The sequence below is a fragment of the Macaca nemestrina genome, chromosome 5 (assembly GCF_043159975.1).
Source record: "Macaca nemestrina isolate mMacNem1 chromosome 5, mMacNem.hap1, whole genome shotgun sequence".
Lineage (NCBI taxonomy): Eukaryota > Metazoa > Chordata > Mammalia > Primates > Cercopithecidae > Macaca > Macaca nemestrina.
In genome coordinates this window covers 162,960,290-162,975,367 of record NC_092129.1, presented here as the reverse complement: position 1 = coordinate 162,975,367, position 15,078 = coordinate 162,960,290, and the positions used below count along the sequence as shown (strand labels likewise).

At 38.4% G+C, this 15,078-nt stretch overlaps 1 protein-coding gene across 5 annotated transcripts in view; it reads left to right on the top strand.

Moving 5' to 3' along the window:
* Nucleotides 1–15,078, top strand: part of LOC105482632 (CDKAL1 threonylcarbamoyladenosine tRNA methylthiotransferase) — a 714,041-nt gene that overhangs the window by 586,722 nt on the left and 112,241 nt on the right. Inside the window, exons 14-15 of one of the 5 annotated variants that reach the window (XR_011624002.1) lie at nucleotides 657–5,250; nucleotides 6,192–14,366. The exons of 2 other annotated variants lie outside the window; for them this stretch is intronic. Coding sequence is in view for 2 of the 3 variants with exons in the window: in XM_071097574.1 (XP_070953675.1) it covers nucleotides 657–704 (48 nt within the window). In the remaining variant the exon portion in view is untranslated. Of the gene's footprint in view, nucleotides 1–656; nucleotides 6,164–6,191; nucleotides 14,367–15,078 lie in introns of those variants that run through there. 2 more of the 5 variants (XM_071097575.1, XM_071097574.1) reach the window with 2 other exon arrangements.

Below are 15,078 nucleotides of genomic sequence, written 5' to 3'. Positions count from 1 at the left end.
ATTTTGGCTTCCCTTCATTCCTCTACAACTTAGTCATCAGGCAGTGAGGAATTGAATCTAAATGCTTGATGGAGTTCCTTTTGATCTTTAAGATTGGTAATAAATTATTGTAAATAGCTAGACTGCTTGATGAGTGCCTTTTGAAGCTCCTAAGTTTTGGCCTGTTGGCATTCTGTTTTATTCTGGATGTACAGTAGTGAAGGAAAATGGAAAAGTTTTATTCCAGGCAGCTCCTGGCCCCCTTAGTAGCCTCTACCTACTCTTCTAAGCTCCATCCAGGCAAATCTAACCATGTTACTTTTAATCTTGTCTCTCATTGGTTGGAATGTCCACAAAGACTAGAACCATAGGGATAAAGTAACATGCACTATTTTCCCAATCTGAGAATGTTACTATTTTTCCTCCCATAAATTAATAGAGGGTTGTGTTTAAACTTATTTTGTCATTTTAATTACCCACTTATATTCAAGCAAATTGGTTTTCTAGGCAGATAGGTTTTAGTGTAAAATGTTTTACAAGATGTGGTTAAAGTTGGTTTAGACATCTCATGCTCAGTGAGATTTCTGTAGTGATCTTTATGAAAATATATACATATATTGTCAGTGGAAGCTTTTATGAAATACAACATCAGTTGTCTGGGATTTGCTTTAATGCAGGCTGATGCATTGGCTTATGCCGGTAATCCCAGCACTCTGGGAGTCTGAAGCTGAAGGATCGCTTGAGCCCAGAAGTTTGAGACCAGCCTGAGCAACATTGTGAAACTCTGTCTCTATTAAAAAAAAAAAAAATTAAAAATTAGCCAGGCATGGTGTTGCACACCTGTAGTCCTAGCCACCGGGGTAGGTTTAGGCAGGAGAATCACTTGAGCCCTGGATTTCGAGTTACAGTGAGCTATGACTGCACCACTTTACTCCAGCCTGGGCAACAGAGCAAGACCCCATCTCTAAAAGAATATATATATATATATATATTTTAATAATTTTGAAGAGCAGAGTGGATAGGGTACAATAAAATAAGATTGGCCACGTATTGGTGATTATCAAAACTAAATGATGTTGGGGGGGTGTTCATTATTTTATTCTGCATTTTTCTATATGATTGAAATGTTCCATAATAAAAAGATCCAGAAAGTAAAATAAACTATGGTCTGCTCCTGGAAGTGAATGCTGTGATGGTTTGTTTCTCTAGCTATATTCATTTTAATGTTCATTTTCCCCTTGACATAAGTTTCTGCCAAAAAAAGGATAGTCAGCATTTTAGTGGATTCATCATGCTGAGTAAACTCAGAAATGCAACTCCTATTCCAAAGTTGGCATAATTTCCTGGGGTTTCATCCCAAATTACAGTGGGTCACTGAAATGATAGCCTTGCCTACTAGAAACTGTTAAAACAGTTGTAATTACAAAGGGTAGTTAGTGCAACCATTTTGTTCTCAGTGAGTCAGTTGTATTTGCTTTTCTTTCCTGCCCCCAACCAAGATTGCTCCTGCCTGACCCCAGACACAGGAAAGTCACCAGGTTAAACAAACTTGTTGTTTGAGTGAGCCCAGGTGCATTTCTTAATCATACCCCAAAGCCATTGTTTAGGTTGTAAATGGTGAGTTGGTTTTCTCTTAAATGCTGTTGCAAAAAGCAAATAAAGCTCAGAGCAAAATGTGTACCCAGAATAAGGCTTAGAAAATACTTTATTTCTTGCACTAAGAAATGTTACCTGAGACTAGAAGAATTTCATTTTTGTTTGTTGTCTCTGGTTCCATGTCCATTTCTTAAGTCGTTTTCAGGAATTCTTATAATAAATAAAGACTCATACAAAAGGGCTTGACAAAAGTTAATTCCCATTTATCTGTCCTTCTAAAAGAGAACATTAGTAAAGGGAATCCAAACTAGCGGATAATCTGGTTATATTTTATGCATTATGTTATTTCCTTTGTCATTTTAATAAGCAGGTAATAAACATAACTTGTATTACAGTTTCTGAAAACACACCATACTAAGTACGAAGGAGGGTTACAGGGCCAGAGAGCTTCCAGCTCACAAAAAGTCCAACCTGGAGTTGATTTTTTTTTCTTTTGATGAATCACAGGTATGTTAGAGTAGGCTATAATTAGAACACTTTTTTTAAAACCATGCAAATTAGCCTGGGCTATGTGACCTTGGCCTGAAGAAGACATTTCTCTGCACATAAAAAAAATGTCTTCCTGTTTCTTTCTCTCTTTCTTTTTTGTTAGACTTTATCAGAATTATGTGTTTAGGGGGAAATCTAGGTTTATTAGCCAAACACACGTTTATAATCTGCTAATGTGAAAAGTTATTCTAAAAAATTGAAATGCTTAGAAGGAAAATGTTCTTATTTACATCTACAGTGGTTTTTAACATCTGCAAAGTTAGTTTCTAAACACAGTTAATCTGCATGAATTAATGCGTACTCCACCACTAAAAGTGAGTCTTTAACAGGTAGTCACTATTTTTCTGTATTTTGTGAAGTGGGCTTCTTGTTTTCTTTTAGTGGCTTGTTATATTAATAATTTTTCTGCATATACAAGTCAGTGGACACACTTGAGAAGAAACATTGTTGTCTAGCTCCTGTGTTGGTGAAGTGGGCTTTTCTTTTTTTTTTTTTTTTTTTTGATAACTCTCATTATTTAATTACTTTTCTACATATGTATGCATGTATCAACTGAACTAGAAGCAAATTCATATGTCATTAAATATGTATGTGTTTATGTGCTTGATAAGTTAGCCTGTGAGTAGAAAGAAAACTAACTTTAGCACTTTTCTCCTCCAGAGCATCTTTTGTGCAGCAATCTCACCTTTTTAAAACAGCTCAGAATCTCTACAAAAGCCTATCTGGGCCCAGATTGTTAAAATTATTGTGTAATTCTCCTCACCCACCTCATTACTTCTTCAGTCCCTCATCCACAAACAGTTCAATCTTTTTTTTAAAACAAATCAGTTCAAACTGATGCCTGGTTTCCCAAAACACAGTCAACACTAATAGCAGGTAAAATGAGGGTGGTTATTGCTTCAAGAATTCAGAGCTCTAGTAAGAAGTGACAGGATCCTAAATGAGAGCAAGGACAGGCCATAAAAACCGTAAGTCATTAACAGAGGAACTCCAAAAGTACAGCTGCCCAAGACCACTTAATTTAGACCCAGATACCCCCATATATTTCAGTAGTCTTAGGGTAAACTAATTGGGATCAGTTTACATTTAGAAACAGATGTTTTGTTTAAAAATAGAATTTTTAGAAACTGGTATTTTAGGAATAACTTTTACTTACCTTGAAAAGTCTCAGGAACGGCTGCTTCTTAATGAGGTAGGGTAAATGAAGTATTACTACGGAGAGTGGTTGAATAAAAAAAATACTCAAGCCTGTAATCCCAGCACTTTGGGAGGCCGAGGCGGGCGGATCACAAGGTCAGGAGATCGAGACCACAGTGAAACCCCGTCTCTACTAAAAATACAAAAAATTAGCCGGGCGCGGTGGCGGGCGCCTGTAGTCCCAGCTACTCAGGAGGCTGAGGCAGGAGAATGGCGTGAACCCGGGAGGCGGAGCTTGCAGTGAGCCGAGATCGCGCCACTGCACTCCAGCCTGGGCAACAGCGTGAGACTCCGTCTCAAAAAAAAAAAAAAAAGAAATAATAGGCTAAACATGGTGGCTCATGCCTATAATCTCAGCACTTTAGGAGGCCGAGGCAGTAGGAACACTTGAGGCCAGGAGTTTGAGACCAGTCTGGGCAATAGCAAGACCCCATCTCCACAAAAAATGTGGGTTTTTTTGTTTTTGTTTTGTTTTGTTTTGTTCTGTTTTGTTTTGTTTTAGATGGAGTTTCACTCTTGTCATCCAGGCTACAGTGTGGTGGCATGATATCAGCTCACTGCAACCTCTGCCTCCCGGGTTCAAGCAATTCTCCTGCCTCAGCCTACCCGGCTAACTTTTTATATTTTTAGTAGAGATGGGATTTCACCATGTTAGCCAGGCTGGTCTCGAACTCCTGACCTCAGGTGATCCACCCGCTTCGGCCTCCCAAAGCGCTGGGATTACAGGCATGAGCCACTGTGCCTGGCCAAAAAATGTTTTAAAAAGAAAATTAGCCATGTGTGGTAGTGTGTGCCTGTAGTCCCAGGTACTTGGGAGGCTGAGACAGGAGGATCTCTTGAGCCCAGGCAGTACAGACTGCAGTGAACCATGATTGCACCACTGCACTCCAGTGTGGGCAACAGAGCAAGAGCCAATATATAAAAGAAAAAGAAAAAAAAAAAGCAGTGAAAGAGTGGTTGAGTAAGTGTTGATGGCTGAGTAAGGGACAAAAAAAAAGTGTTTGAGATAAAAGATGAGGAAAGTAGAATCATTATCACCCCAAATTATTTACTTAAATAATTAGATGCTATAAAATATTAGTCTTTGAGATTTTTATTATATTTTTATCTTAAAGAAAGACTGGGTATGGTGGCTCATCCCTGTAATCCCAGCACTTTGGGAGGCTGTGGTGGGAGATTCATTTGAACCTAGGAGTTTGAGACCAGCCTGGACGACATAAGGAGACACCTGTCTCTACAACAAATTTAAAAATTAGCCAGGTGTGGTGGCATGTGCCTGTGTTTCCAGCTACTCAGGAGGCTGAAGTGAGAGGATCAGATGGCTTGAGCCCAGGATTTCGAGACTGCAGTGAGTTGTGATCGCACCACTGCACTCCAGCCTCAATGACAGAGCAAGACATTGTCTCTAAAAAAGAAAGAAGAAAAGATAAAAGACTGCTCTAGGCATAACTTGAGTGGGATAATTTTAAGTAGTGTATCAGTACAATGAATTTTTAATGGTAGTATTAAATATATAAAAAATATTGACATATATTTCAATAATCACACTTCCTATGACTACCTTAAGAACTGTTGTTAATTCATATCTGCTAGTGTACAGGGAATTCACATCTACTAGAGTACAGTAAACTATTATATAATAAAAATGTAAAATATTTTCTATAGCTTTGGGCAGAGGCATATAGCAAAAATTTATATCAAAAGCCTTGGGTTATACTACCATCCCTTCTTCCCTGAAAGACTAGGAGTCTCTGTGGCATCAAGCTTCTTAAATGTGTAAAAGGGACAGTTTCATTTCAGATGTCACTTATTGATTTACATTTCTCTGTTAATCAGATTTATCTAGTGATTTAAGATTACAAAAGTCACTTCACCCAGCTCTTTTTGTTTGAAGAATAATGGCCATTTGACTCCATCCTGAGAGCCACGGTATTGTCAAGCCTTCATTATCTCCTGTGCTTTGAATAACATAATGTAGCAACAGAGTGCTTTGAGTTGTTTTTCTAGAGAGAGAGATGTGGGTTTGGATTATTGCCTGCTGGCCCTGTTGAGCTTTGAGCTATCTGCTGTCTGGAAATAGCAAATTCAGTTTTTAATGGATCCGGCACTCTATGATAGCCAGGTTTTCATGGCACATGCAGATAAAGAAACAAGTTATTGATTTGGCATGTTTATGCCATGCTTAAAACAGTTCTCTGCAGCAGATTGTCCAAAGCCATTTGTGCACTTAACTCTATTTCTCATCTTTGGCAAAAACAAAAAAAGTGTTTAAAAAGTAATTTTAGGGATGTTGTTAAATATCAGGAACAATTGAATAAATGTCTAGTTGATGAGATTCCCTATTGTTTTATTGATACGTGTCCTTATACAAAAACCATGCTCAGGGTATGCCCTTGAAACACAGGGAAGTCAGTACCTCAATAAGTGTTAAATCCATTTCCTCATCCTCACTCTAAAGCCAAATGAACGACCCAGCCTTGAAATACGGACATACTGGAGCGCTCTTTAGGTGTAAAATCTGTGCTTTTGTTTATTAAAGTATCTTCCCTCTCAAGCTGACCATAGAGTTGTTGCCAAAGATGCAGACATAGCTGAGCTGTTTCCTGCTTCAGCAGAGGGTAACCCTAGCCCTTCCTTGCATCCTCATCAATGCCAACCTAATCTGAAGGCATTTTTCTCATTTTTAACCCTCATCAGCTTGTGATTTGAGTAGCAGATTATGTTTAACAATTATACCTATACATTTTTAGCCTAATTTTGATATCATACCTGTATATGTTATCCTTTGCCTTTTTAACTTGGCATTATTCTAACAATTAAGCATTATTTTTTACATATAAGTTTACTTTGTTTTCTTACTGTAATTGCAGAGATGGGTAGAATGGAGGTATTTACAAATGGCAGGAATTTGATGCTCTTAAGATGATATATCCAGAGACCCATCGATGCCAGAATTTTGCTCAGCTGATTACCCTGAGGATTGACAAAAAGATTGAAATCTGAGTAGACTTTTATTATGATGATTAATTTGTAATAAAGCAACCATTTAAAGCACACCATGTAACCAGCAGTATTCTCACAGCTTTACCTATGCATATAACTCATTTATCTTTATACCAACACTCTAAGGTGAATATGCTGGTAAATTACAGAGCAGTCTAGCTCTGGAGTCCGTGCTCATCACTTCTAGGCTTCAAGTAGCTGAAAATCGTGTCAAATGCTCTAATGAACAATGGATTGACAATCACAACTTAAGCTCAAGGTCAAAGTGAGCCTTCCTCCACTGCCTTTCTTTCCCTTACCCCAAAGCTAAACCTAAGTAGGTAAACTATCTAGAAATAAAGATGTGGCTGGGCATGGTGTTGCAAGCCTGTAGTCCCTGCTACTAGGTAGGCTGAGGCGGGAGGATCTCTTGAGCCCAGGAGTTCGAGACTATAATGCTCAATGATCGTGCCTGTGAATAGCCAGTGCAGTCCAGCCGGGGAAACATAGAAAGATCCTATCTCTCTCTCTAAAAAAATAAATAAATAAGAAAAAGAAACGAAAAAACAGAAATAGAGGTGTGAGAAGGAATAAGAAGAGACAGAAGATAGACCTAGGCAGGAGGAAAGCGTTGAGGACTCCATTAAATGATTGCCCAGTAAAGTAGACAATAAAGCAGTCAAGTTTATCCTAAAAATGCCACCCACCCTCACCTCCACTCTTCCCCAGCCTGATTAATTCAGCATCAGCACTGGGGCAAAGGAAACATGATTTAAGCCAGGCCTTAGGGCTCATACCACACAAGGACTAGCAGGTGGCTGGTAAGCCCTGTTGGGCACTGGGTTTCTAATAGAATCCTGTCCAGCTTGCTTTTCTCCCTGACACCCCTCCCATGAGGGGTAGAGTTGAGGCAGTTTGGCAGCACAGTGGTCCCAGCCAAATGATTGAAGTGTTTTAGGACCAACACTACAAGGGATATTCCAAGCCAGAGAAATAGGCTTAGCCAGAGGCTAAAAACCTAAAACATAGAAAAATTGAAAAGAAAATCAGCTAAAGTGATGATACATGGAGATGGGAAAATGGCAGCAGGGCAAGAGAGAAGAGACAGGATGCCATCCTGTTCAGTTGATCTGGACACTAGCCTGCATTTGTGACTGCCTTTTATGGACAGGTGGGGTCATAGTTCAGAGATTGGAAAATTTCCCAGGTCATCATTTAAGAATACCCTGCTTAGAAGCATATTCTCTCCCCTGCACCTCCCTATCCAAGAACTCCCAGGAATATCAGTAATAGGGAAAAGGCAACATTTCATGATGAAATCCTTTGCTAACATTCAGTATAAAAGTATTAATGAATTCATCAATAAGTCTACATAGGTATGGCAGTTACTGTATTTTCAGATTGTTTACCATACCTAAAAGTATCTGTGTTTCAACTGTCATTGGTTATATACTTCCTCTATGAAATTCACTAACATAAGGAAGAAACTAGCAAAGGGACAAAGAGGAACGTCACTGTGCCAAGAGCCAGAGTACTTCCCATCCATCCCGGGGCTGCTCACCTCCTGTTCTGCCACCAGTTGCCCTGGGTGTGTCCTTGGTTATCAGTCTTTGCACCCAGTTAAGATGTATCCCCATTCTCTTTCTCTCTTGACGATGTCAGGGTCTTGATACATACCCTGCCCCATCAACTCTTTCTGGTTTTTTTCCTGTATCTCCCCACCAGTGTGCGCTTACTAACCTTTCTCATCCCCATCCAGAGGACAAACTTGGCTGGCACACCATCTACTTGATATATAAGACCTGTTACATGCCAGAGTTAGCAAATAAAAACAAAGGATACCCCCTTAAATTCAAATTTCAGTAAATTGTGTGTGTTTGTTTTTTTTAGAATATGCCATGCAATATGTAGGACATATTTATCCTAAAAATTCATTCATTGCAGAGCGCAGTTGGCTCTCGCCTATAATCCCAGGACTTTGGGAGGCCAAGGTGGGCAAATCTGTTGAACCCAGAAGTTTGAGACCACCTTGGGCAACATGGCAAAATCCCATCTCTACCAAAAAAAAAAGCTACCAAATCAGCTGGGTGTGGTGGTGGGCGCCTGTAGCTCCTTGGGAGGCTAAGGTGAGAGGATGGCTTAACCCCAAGAGCTGGTGGTTGTAGTGAGCTGCGACTACACCACTGCACTCCAGCCTGGGCAACAGAGAGAGACCGCTGTCTCAAAAGAATGTATTCATTATTTATCTGAAATTTATATGCAGCTGTGTGCCCTATTTTTAGCTGGAAACCCTAGTTGCATGAGCATTATACATTCCACTTGGGCAAATTGAGGCTCGAAAGACAAACAGCACCCACAACGGAATGAAACACAAAATGATGGTAAAAATTCCCCTTCGTTTACTACAAAGGACCTGAGGAAGTTTTTTCCTATTCCTAATCCTATCCTTGTATATAATGCACCTGGTCTCCCCATCAAAGGCTAACACATGTGTCAGATACAGTTTTTCAAACTTTTATTAGTTCATTTAGGAAGAAAAAGGTTTCATTTGACTTTGGTTCTCTCAAATATGTTGACAAAGTTTTAACCTGGGGAACCTGTTTGGAAAATTGTTCAGAAGGCACAATGAAAAATTAAATTTAAAAGTGTCCATACTATATTTTCCAGGAAGAAGAATTTTCCAATTTCTCCCTACCCCCAGGAGGTACACTTTGTTTCTCTGTGACACATTTTATCATAAAATATAATTAATAACTTATTTGTAGCTGAAGTTATTTATGTTGAGATGTACTGAGAAACATTAATGCTGCTGAGGCTTCAAACAAGGAACATAGGCATCCACTAGAGAAGTGAGGAGGCTATTACTGCTTTTTCCTCCTTTTGCTTCGCTGCTCATGTTTGAAGACTGTCGAGGGTCCTGTGATTGGTAGTTTGGACTGATGCTGTTTGCCGACTGGGCTCCCCAGGCCTGCCTTTGTCTTCCTCAGCAATATTTTTAACAGCAGCTGAAAGGCCACTCTCAGATGATTACCAGCCTTCAACACAGATTCAGGGTTGCACAAAACCATTTCCAGATTTCTGTTTACAAAGAATAGTGAGATGAAAGTATTTCCATGGGCCAATAATTTATTCTCACTGGGGTTTTCGTGTAAGATTAAGAAGACATGATTACAGTTAGCATTTATTGCACTTTTAAACGTATACATTAACACTCTTGAAATTGGGAAACTAGAGAATTTTAGCATCTGGAAAGAAAGTAAGTCAACCAGCTTCTCCTAATGATTGTTAATATTTTCCATTATTCAACACTCTGCCTTTGGGTGCCTTTAAGAACTCCAGGGGCATTTTAAATGCACATGTGTCAAATAAAAATAAAGGAATTTTAAAGACTCAACTTTGTTTGAATTTAGCATCGTTATGTGGTAGACACATGGGTAAGAAAGGAGACTATTCCACTTTTAATTACATTAAAGTGTAACAACAATCCAGCTACAATGCTTAAAACAGAAATCTCTAATTCATTTAGGCTTTGTGGGTGGCGGTGGGGGGGGTGTCTTTTTAAAGCTGCTTATTTGTATCTTTATTATTTACTTTTTATTTCTTATGGACACTTTCATTTCTAACTTAAAAGTTTCATTGGATGTAGCTGATGTTTTTAGGATTTGCCTCGCTCCCTCTCCCACTCCTCCCGACCATCTTCCCCTCCTCTGCTCCTTTCCTCCTCTCCCTTCCTCTTTCTTCCTGTTGAGAACTCCATTTCCCTGGTTTACTTTCTGTTAGAAAGTATGAATCAATGAAATTTGCTAATACTTGCCTTAGAGGGTTGTCATAAGGATTCAGTGGAAAGTATCTAGAATAGCATCTAGCACACAGTAAGTGCTCAATAAATGACTATGATTCTTATAGTAAAATTATACTTTCTAAAATATCAGCTCTGCCACTAGTACTCATCACATGGTATATGTTCAATAAATAACTGGTTATTTTAATGTGAAGTTACAATTACTAGAACTTAAGTAGGGATTTTGTCTATTTTGTTCACTGTTTCCTCAACACCCAAAGCAGTTCTTGACATGTAGGAAGTGCTCTGTAAATATCTGTCTATTGGAGGAATTAATATGTTTTCTCTTCTGAAACTTCAGCAGAGTGTGTGTAGAAATCTTCATTCTTCCTGATGGTTACAGTGGCCGTGGGTTTTGTTGCTTTCAGTTTCTCCTTCCGTATTTGTTGATGATTTTCTTATACCATTCTTTATACTTACATTTTCTTAGTATCCCACCTACTTTTGCATTTCCCCACATAATTTCTTAGGGATTCTTGCTTTTTTCCCTCTGTTGTGAGCTTGGGCTCTTCAACATGGTGCATTTGGGTACTTCTTTCTCTTCTGTTGGAGACAGTCATGTGAAAACTCAATACTAGGTTCAATCCTAGGTTTATCCATTCTCCCTGGTAAGAGTCTTACACTATAGAGCTGGGAAGGCCCCTAGAGCTCATGGAGTCCCACTGCCCTACTCCATCCCTCCTCTGTTGTTCAGGGAAGAAAGGCTTTTTTGTCCTGTTGATTTAATACTCATCCTTCAAGACCCAGTTTAATTTTACCTTCTTTGCCTCTTTTCTGATACATACAGAGGATTGCTCTCACCTCTTGCTGCCACTCTGACTTGTATATACCTTTATTATTTGACTTTATGAGCTCATAGAATTCAGTTCCATTTAACAAACATTTGAGGTTTTTCCTGGGAGGCAGGCAGAATAACTAGAGTAAGATGCTTACAATCCATTGGGGCGGGGGCCCCATCTCCCCACTGCCAGGGGAAGACCTTGAATTATGGACTGGAATTGAATGTGTTATATGTATGAAGTATATTTTACTATTCTTTGAAGCTGGGTACTATAGCTATACAAGGCACTTACCCATCATCCCACAGCAAATACGGGGCTAAAATCCAGTCTTTTAATTCCCAGTTTTGTGCTCTGTCTTTGCAAAAATTAATACAGTTGGAATGTCCCAGTAGTAATAACCACAGCTGTGGGAGAATGACCTAAGTAAGCTTACTCTTGGTTTTAATTATAAATTAAGTAATGCATGCACTTAATACCCTATTCAAAGAAATTCTCCCTTTGTAACCTTATCCCAGAGACCCCCGTTTTCTTCTCCAGAGGCAGCCACTGTTGCTGGTTTTGTATATATGCTTCTAGAGTTATTTTATGCATACACAAATACATACCTTCATGTAAATGTCAGTATGTGTTTTTATATAGATACATGCTTTTTAAAAATTTAAATATTAACATACTAGAAAGTCTTCTGTTTCTTTTTTCAGTTTACAGTGTATCTTGGAGATAATTTCAAACAGTACACAAAGAGCTGCTTCATTCTTTGTTTAAAAAAAGCTGTATATATTATATATCAGTTATTCACCATATTATTTAACTAGACTCTTACTGGTGGATCTTTGAGTGGTATCTGATGTTTTTGATCTTACAGTGCTGTGCAGTGTGTAATCTTACAAACATGTCATCTCATTCATGTATAACTGTTACCTGTAGGATAAATTCCTAGAAGTGAATATCTAGATATTAGGTGTGTACATATTAAATCATGATAGATATTGGCCGAGACCCACTCAGCAAGATGTTCCAGTGTACGTGCCCATCAACAAGGTAAGAGAGCGCTTGTTTCCCCACACCTCCACTATACACCATGTCAACTAACTTTTAAAATCTTTCCCTATTAGGAAAACAAAGATAACTTCTTGTAGTTTTAATTTGTATTTCTCTCATGAATGGTGGTCACTCGTTTATTAGAAATAGCCACAAAAACAGAGTGATTTGGTCTTTGATTTTAAACTTTTAAAATCCACATTTCAAAATTTCTGACTCTTCCACGTGCAAGCTAGATCATGTTGGCAAGATTCTTAAGTTCTCTTTGCCTTGGTTTTCTCCTCCGTAAAATGAGAATACTTCATTCCACAGACTCTAAGCCATTATTAAGTCTTACTAACTGTAAAACTCGCCATTAATTTTACATAACACTAAGAAAAAAATGCCCATTACAACAGTGTCTTAAATTGAGAAATGCTAAAATATAAAATAATGTGCATCTTAGAATCGATGAAATTTGCTAATACTTGCCTTAGAAGGTCGTCATAGGGATTAAATGGAAAGCGCACACAGTAAGTACTCAATAAATGACTATTCTTGCAGTAAAGTTGTAGTTTCTAGAATGTCAGCTCTACCACTAGTACTCACCACATGGTATATGTTCAATAAATAACTGGTTATTTTAATGTGAAATTATAGTTATTAGAATGTAAGTAGGAATTTTGTCTATTTTGTTCAATGTTGTTTTTTTCTCTAACGCCAAAGCAGTTCTTGACATGTGGGAGGTGCTCTGTAAATATCTGTTGATTGAAAGAATTAATATGTTTCCTCTTCTAAAACTTCAGCAGAGTGTGTGTACAGATCTTCATTCTTCCTAACAGCTGCAGTGGTCGTGGGCTTTGGGGTTATGTGGTCTTTACCTCTGCCACCCTGTCCCCCATACACATCAAAACCTCTAGACCTTATCACAAACCACCTGATTTCATTTTAAAAATAACTAAGCCCTGTGGAGCTCAGTGTAAACATTTAAAAACTTTTATTAATAAAACCAAAAACTTTGAATTGAAAGAGTTCTTCAGAATATTGTTGATATTTTATCCAAACAAGAGTCAAAATGTTTTTACATAATCCGTACAGGATCCTAATAAGAATTTGGCAAGATTTGTGGAAGTCCTGCATTTTAGAATTTGCATTTTTAAAATATATTGCACTGTCTGTACAAATCATGTGGTCTTGGACTATTGTTATTCAGTATATATTTCCACTACAGAAAGTATAAAGAAATAAAGCCTTCTTTTTGAAGTACCACATTTTATTTTGTTTTTTAATGGAATATGAGCTCATAGGAGTTTTTTCCTTTATCTCAACTATAAGAGTATGGGCTTTAAGAAAGTCTTTATTACTTCATAGAGTCTATATCCTTTTTGCTTTTCTCTTTGAATTTCAGACTTTTCTCACATTAGACTACTTGGTTTTATAGACTTTGGTTAGTTTGGTCGTAGATAGCTGAATATTTCCATATTGCATAAATCTCTCTGTTTTCGACCTTTGATAATGTAGGATGTAATACTGATTTGTTTCTGTATTTTATTTATTTATTCATTTAGAGAGAAGATCATACACTGTTGTCCAGGCTAGAGTACAGTGCCACAATGATATAGCTCACTGCAGCCTCGAACTCCTGGGTTTAAGCAGTCCCCCCACATCAGCCTTCCTAGTAGCTGGGATACAGGCACACACTACCATCCCCAGTTAGGTTTTTTTTGTTTTTTTGTTTGTTTGTTTGTTTTTTGGTAGGAGGAGGGTCTTGGTATGTTGCTGAGGCTGGTCTCGAACTACTGGCCTTGAGTGATCCTCCCACCTTGACCCTTCAAAATTAAAAGGATTACAGGCATGAGCCACCTCTCCCGGCTGTATTTAATTGCTTTAAAAAGAGGAGATAGGAAATACATTATGTGTTTTTATGAATATTTGTATGTGTATATATATGTGCGTGGATATAGATAGATGTGCATGCTGTATAAAATATGAACTCTGGCTGGTTTCAAGACTAGCTGGGATGACTTAATTCTCCACAGATAGCCCAGGTTTTCTGGCTAATATTATTTTCCCCACCTTATAAATGTCTTTAAAACTCTGAACGGTGGCTGGGCACAGCATTGGCATACCTGTAATCCCAGCACTTTGAGAGGCTGAGGCAGGTGGATCACTTGAGGCCAGGAGTTGGAGACCAGCTTGGCCAACATGGTAAAACCCCATCTCTACAAAAAATAGAAAAATTAGCCAGGTGTGGTGGTGCACGCCTGTAGTCCCAGCTACTCAGGAAGCTAAGATAGAAGGATCACTTGAGCCTGGGAGGCAGAGTTTACAGTGAGCCAAGAATGCAACACTGCACTTCAGCCTGGGCAACAGAGCGAAACTCCATCCCAAAACAGTAAAAAAAAAAAAAAACCACAAAACTCTGAAGGGCTTTGAGTGTACTCCAAATTAAGTGTGGATATTGGTACCTCAAGTTTAGCTGATAGGGCTTGAGTCAGAGTCTTGTTAAAAACTCAGCCTGTCTTTTACAGTACAACCTGGTACTGCTTCGAGGCCCTGTGTCCAGGAACTGAACCTGTACTTGCGTGAGCATCTCCGCGTGGGTGAAGTTCACTCCCACATGTTATAACAAGTCCACTTTTATCACAGACCTGTTTTTGATGTGTTTATATGATTTTACAGTCACTAACCTTTCACTTACTTGAAAAAGATAAGGTCCAAACCTGAAAATTTGCTCTGAAAATTTGAGGCAAACCTATTATCTCCTGTACTATCACAGTCTGCACTAGGGCTTAGAACAACAGATTTAAATTGCTACCCAGCTATCACTAAATTAGTGCCCCGAAGGTCAGTAGCTGCGAACACTTCCCACACTTCCCGTCTTATGAATACCTTTCTAGGACTGATTAGTGATTCAGCTTTCTCTTTTTGTACTTGGTAGCTTTAAACATTCACTAGTTCTCACTTCAGTTGTAACATGCACATGTTCTCATTTTAAACAAAGCCAAATGGGTTTTAAATCCATAATCATTTTTCAAATCGAGTATTCATGATAAATTTTGAATATGTAATAGATATGTACTTAAAACTTCACTCAAGAATTGCAAAATACTTATCTAAACATAGGTGTGT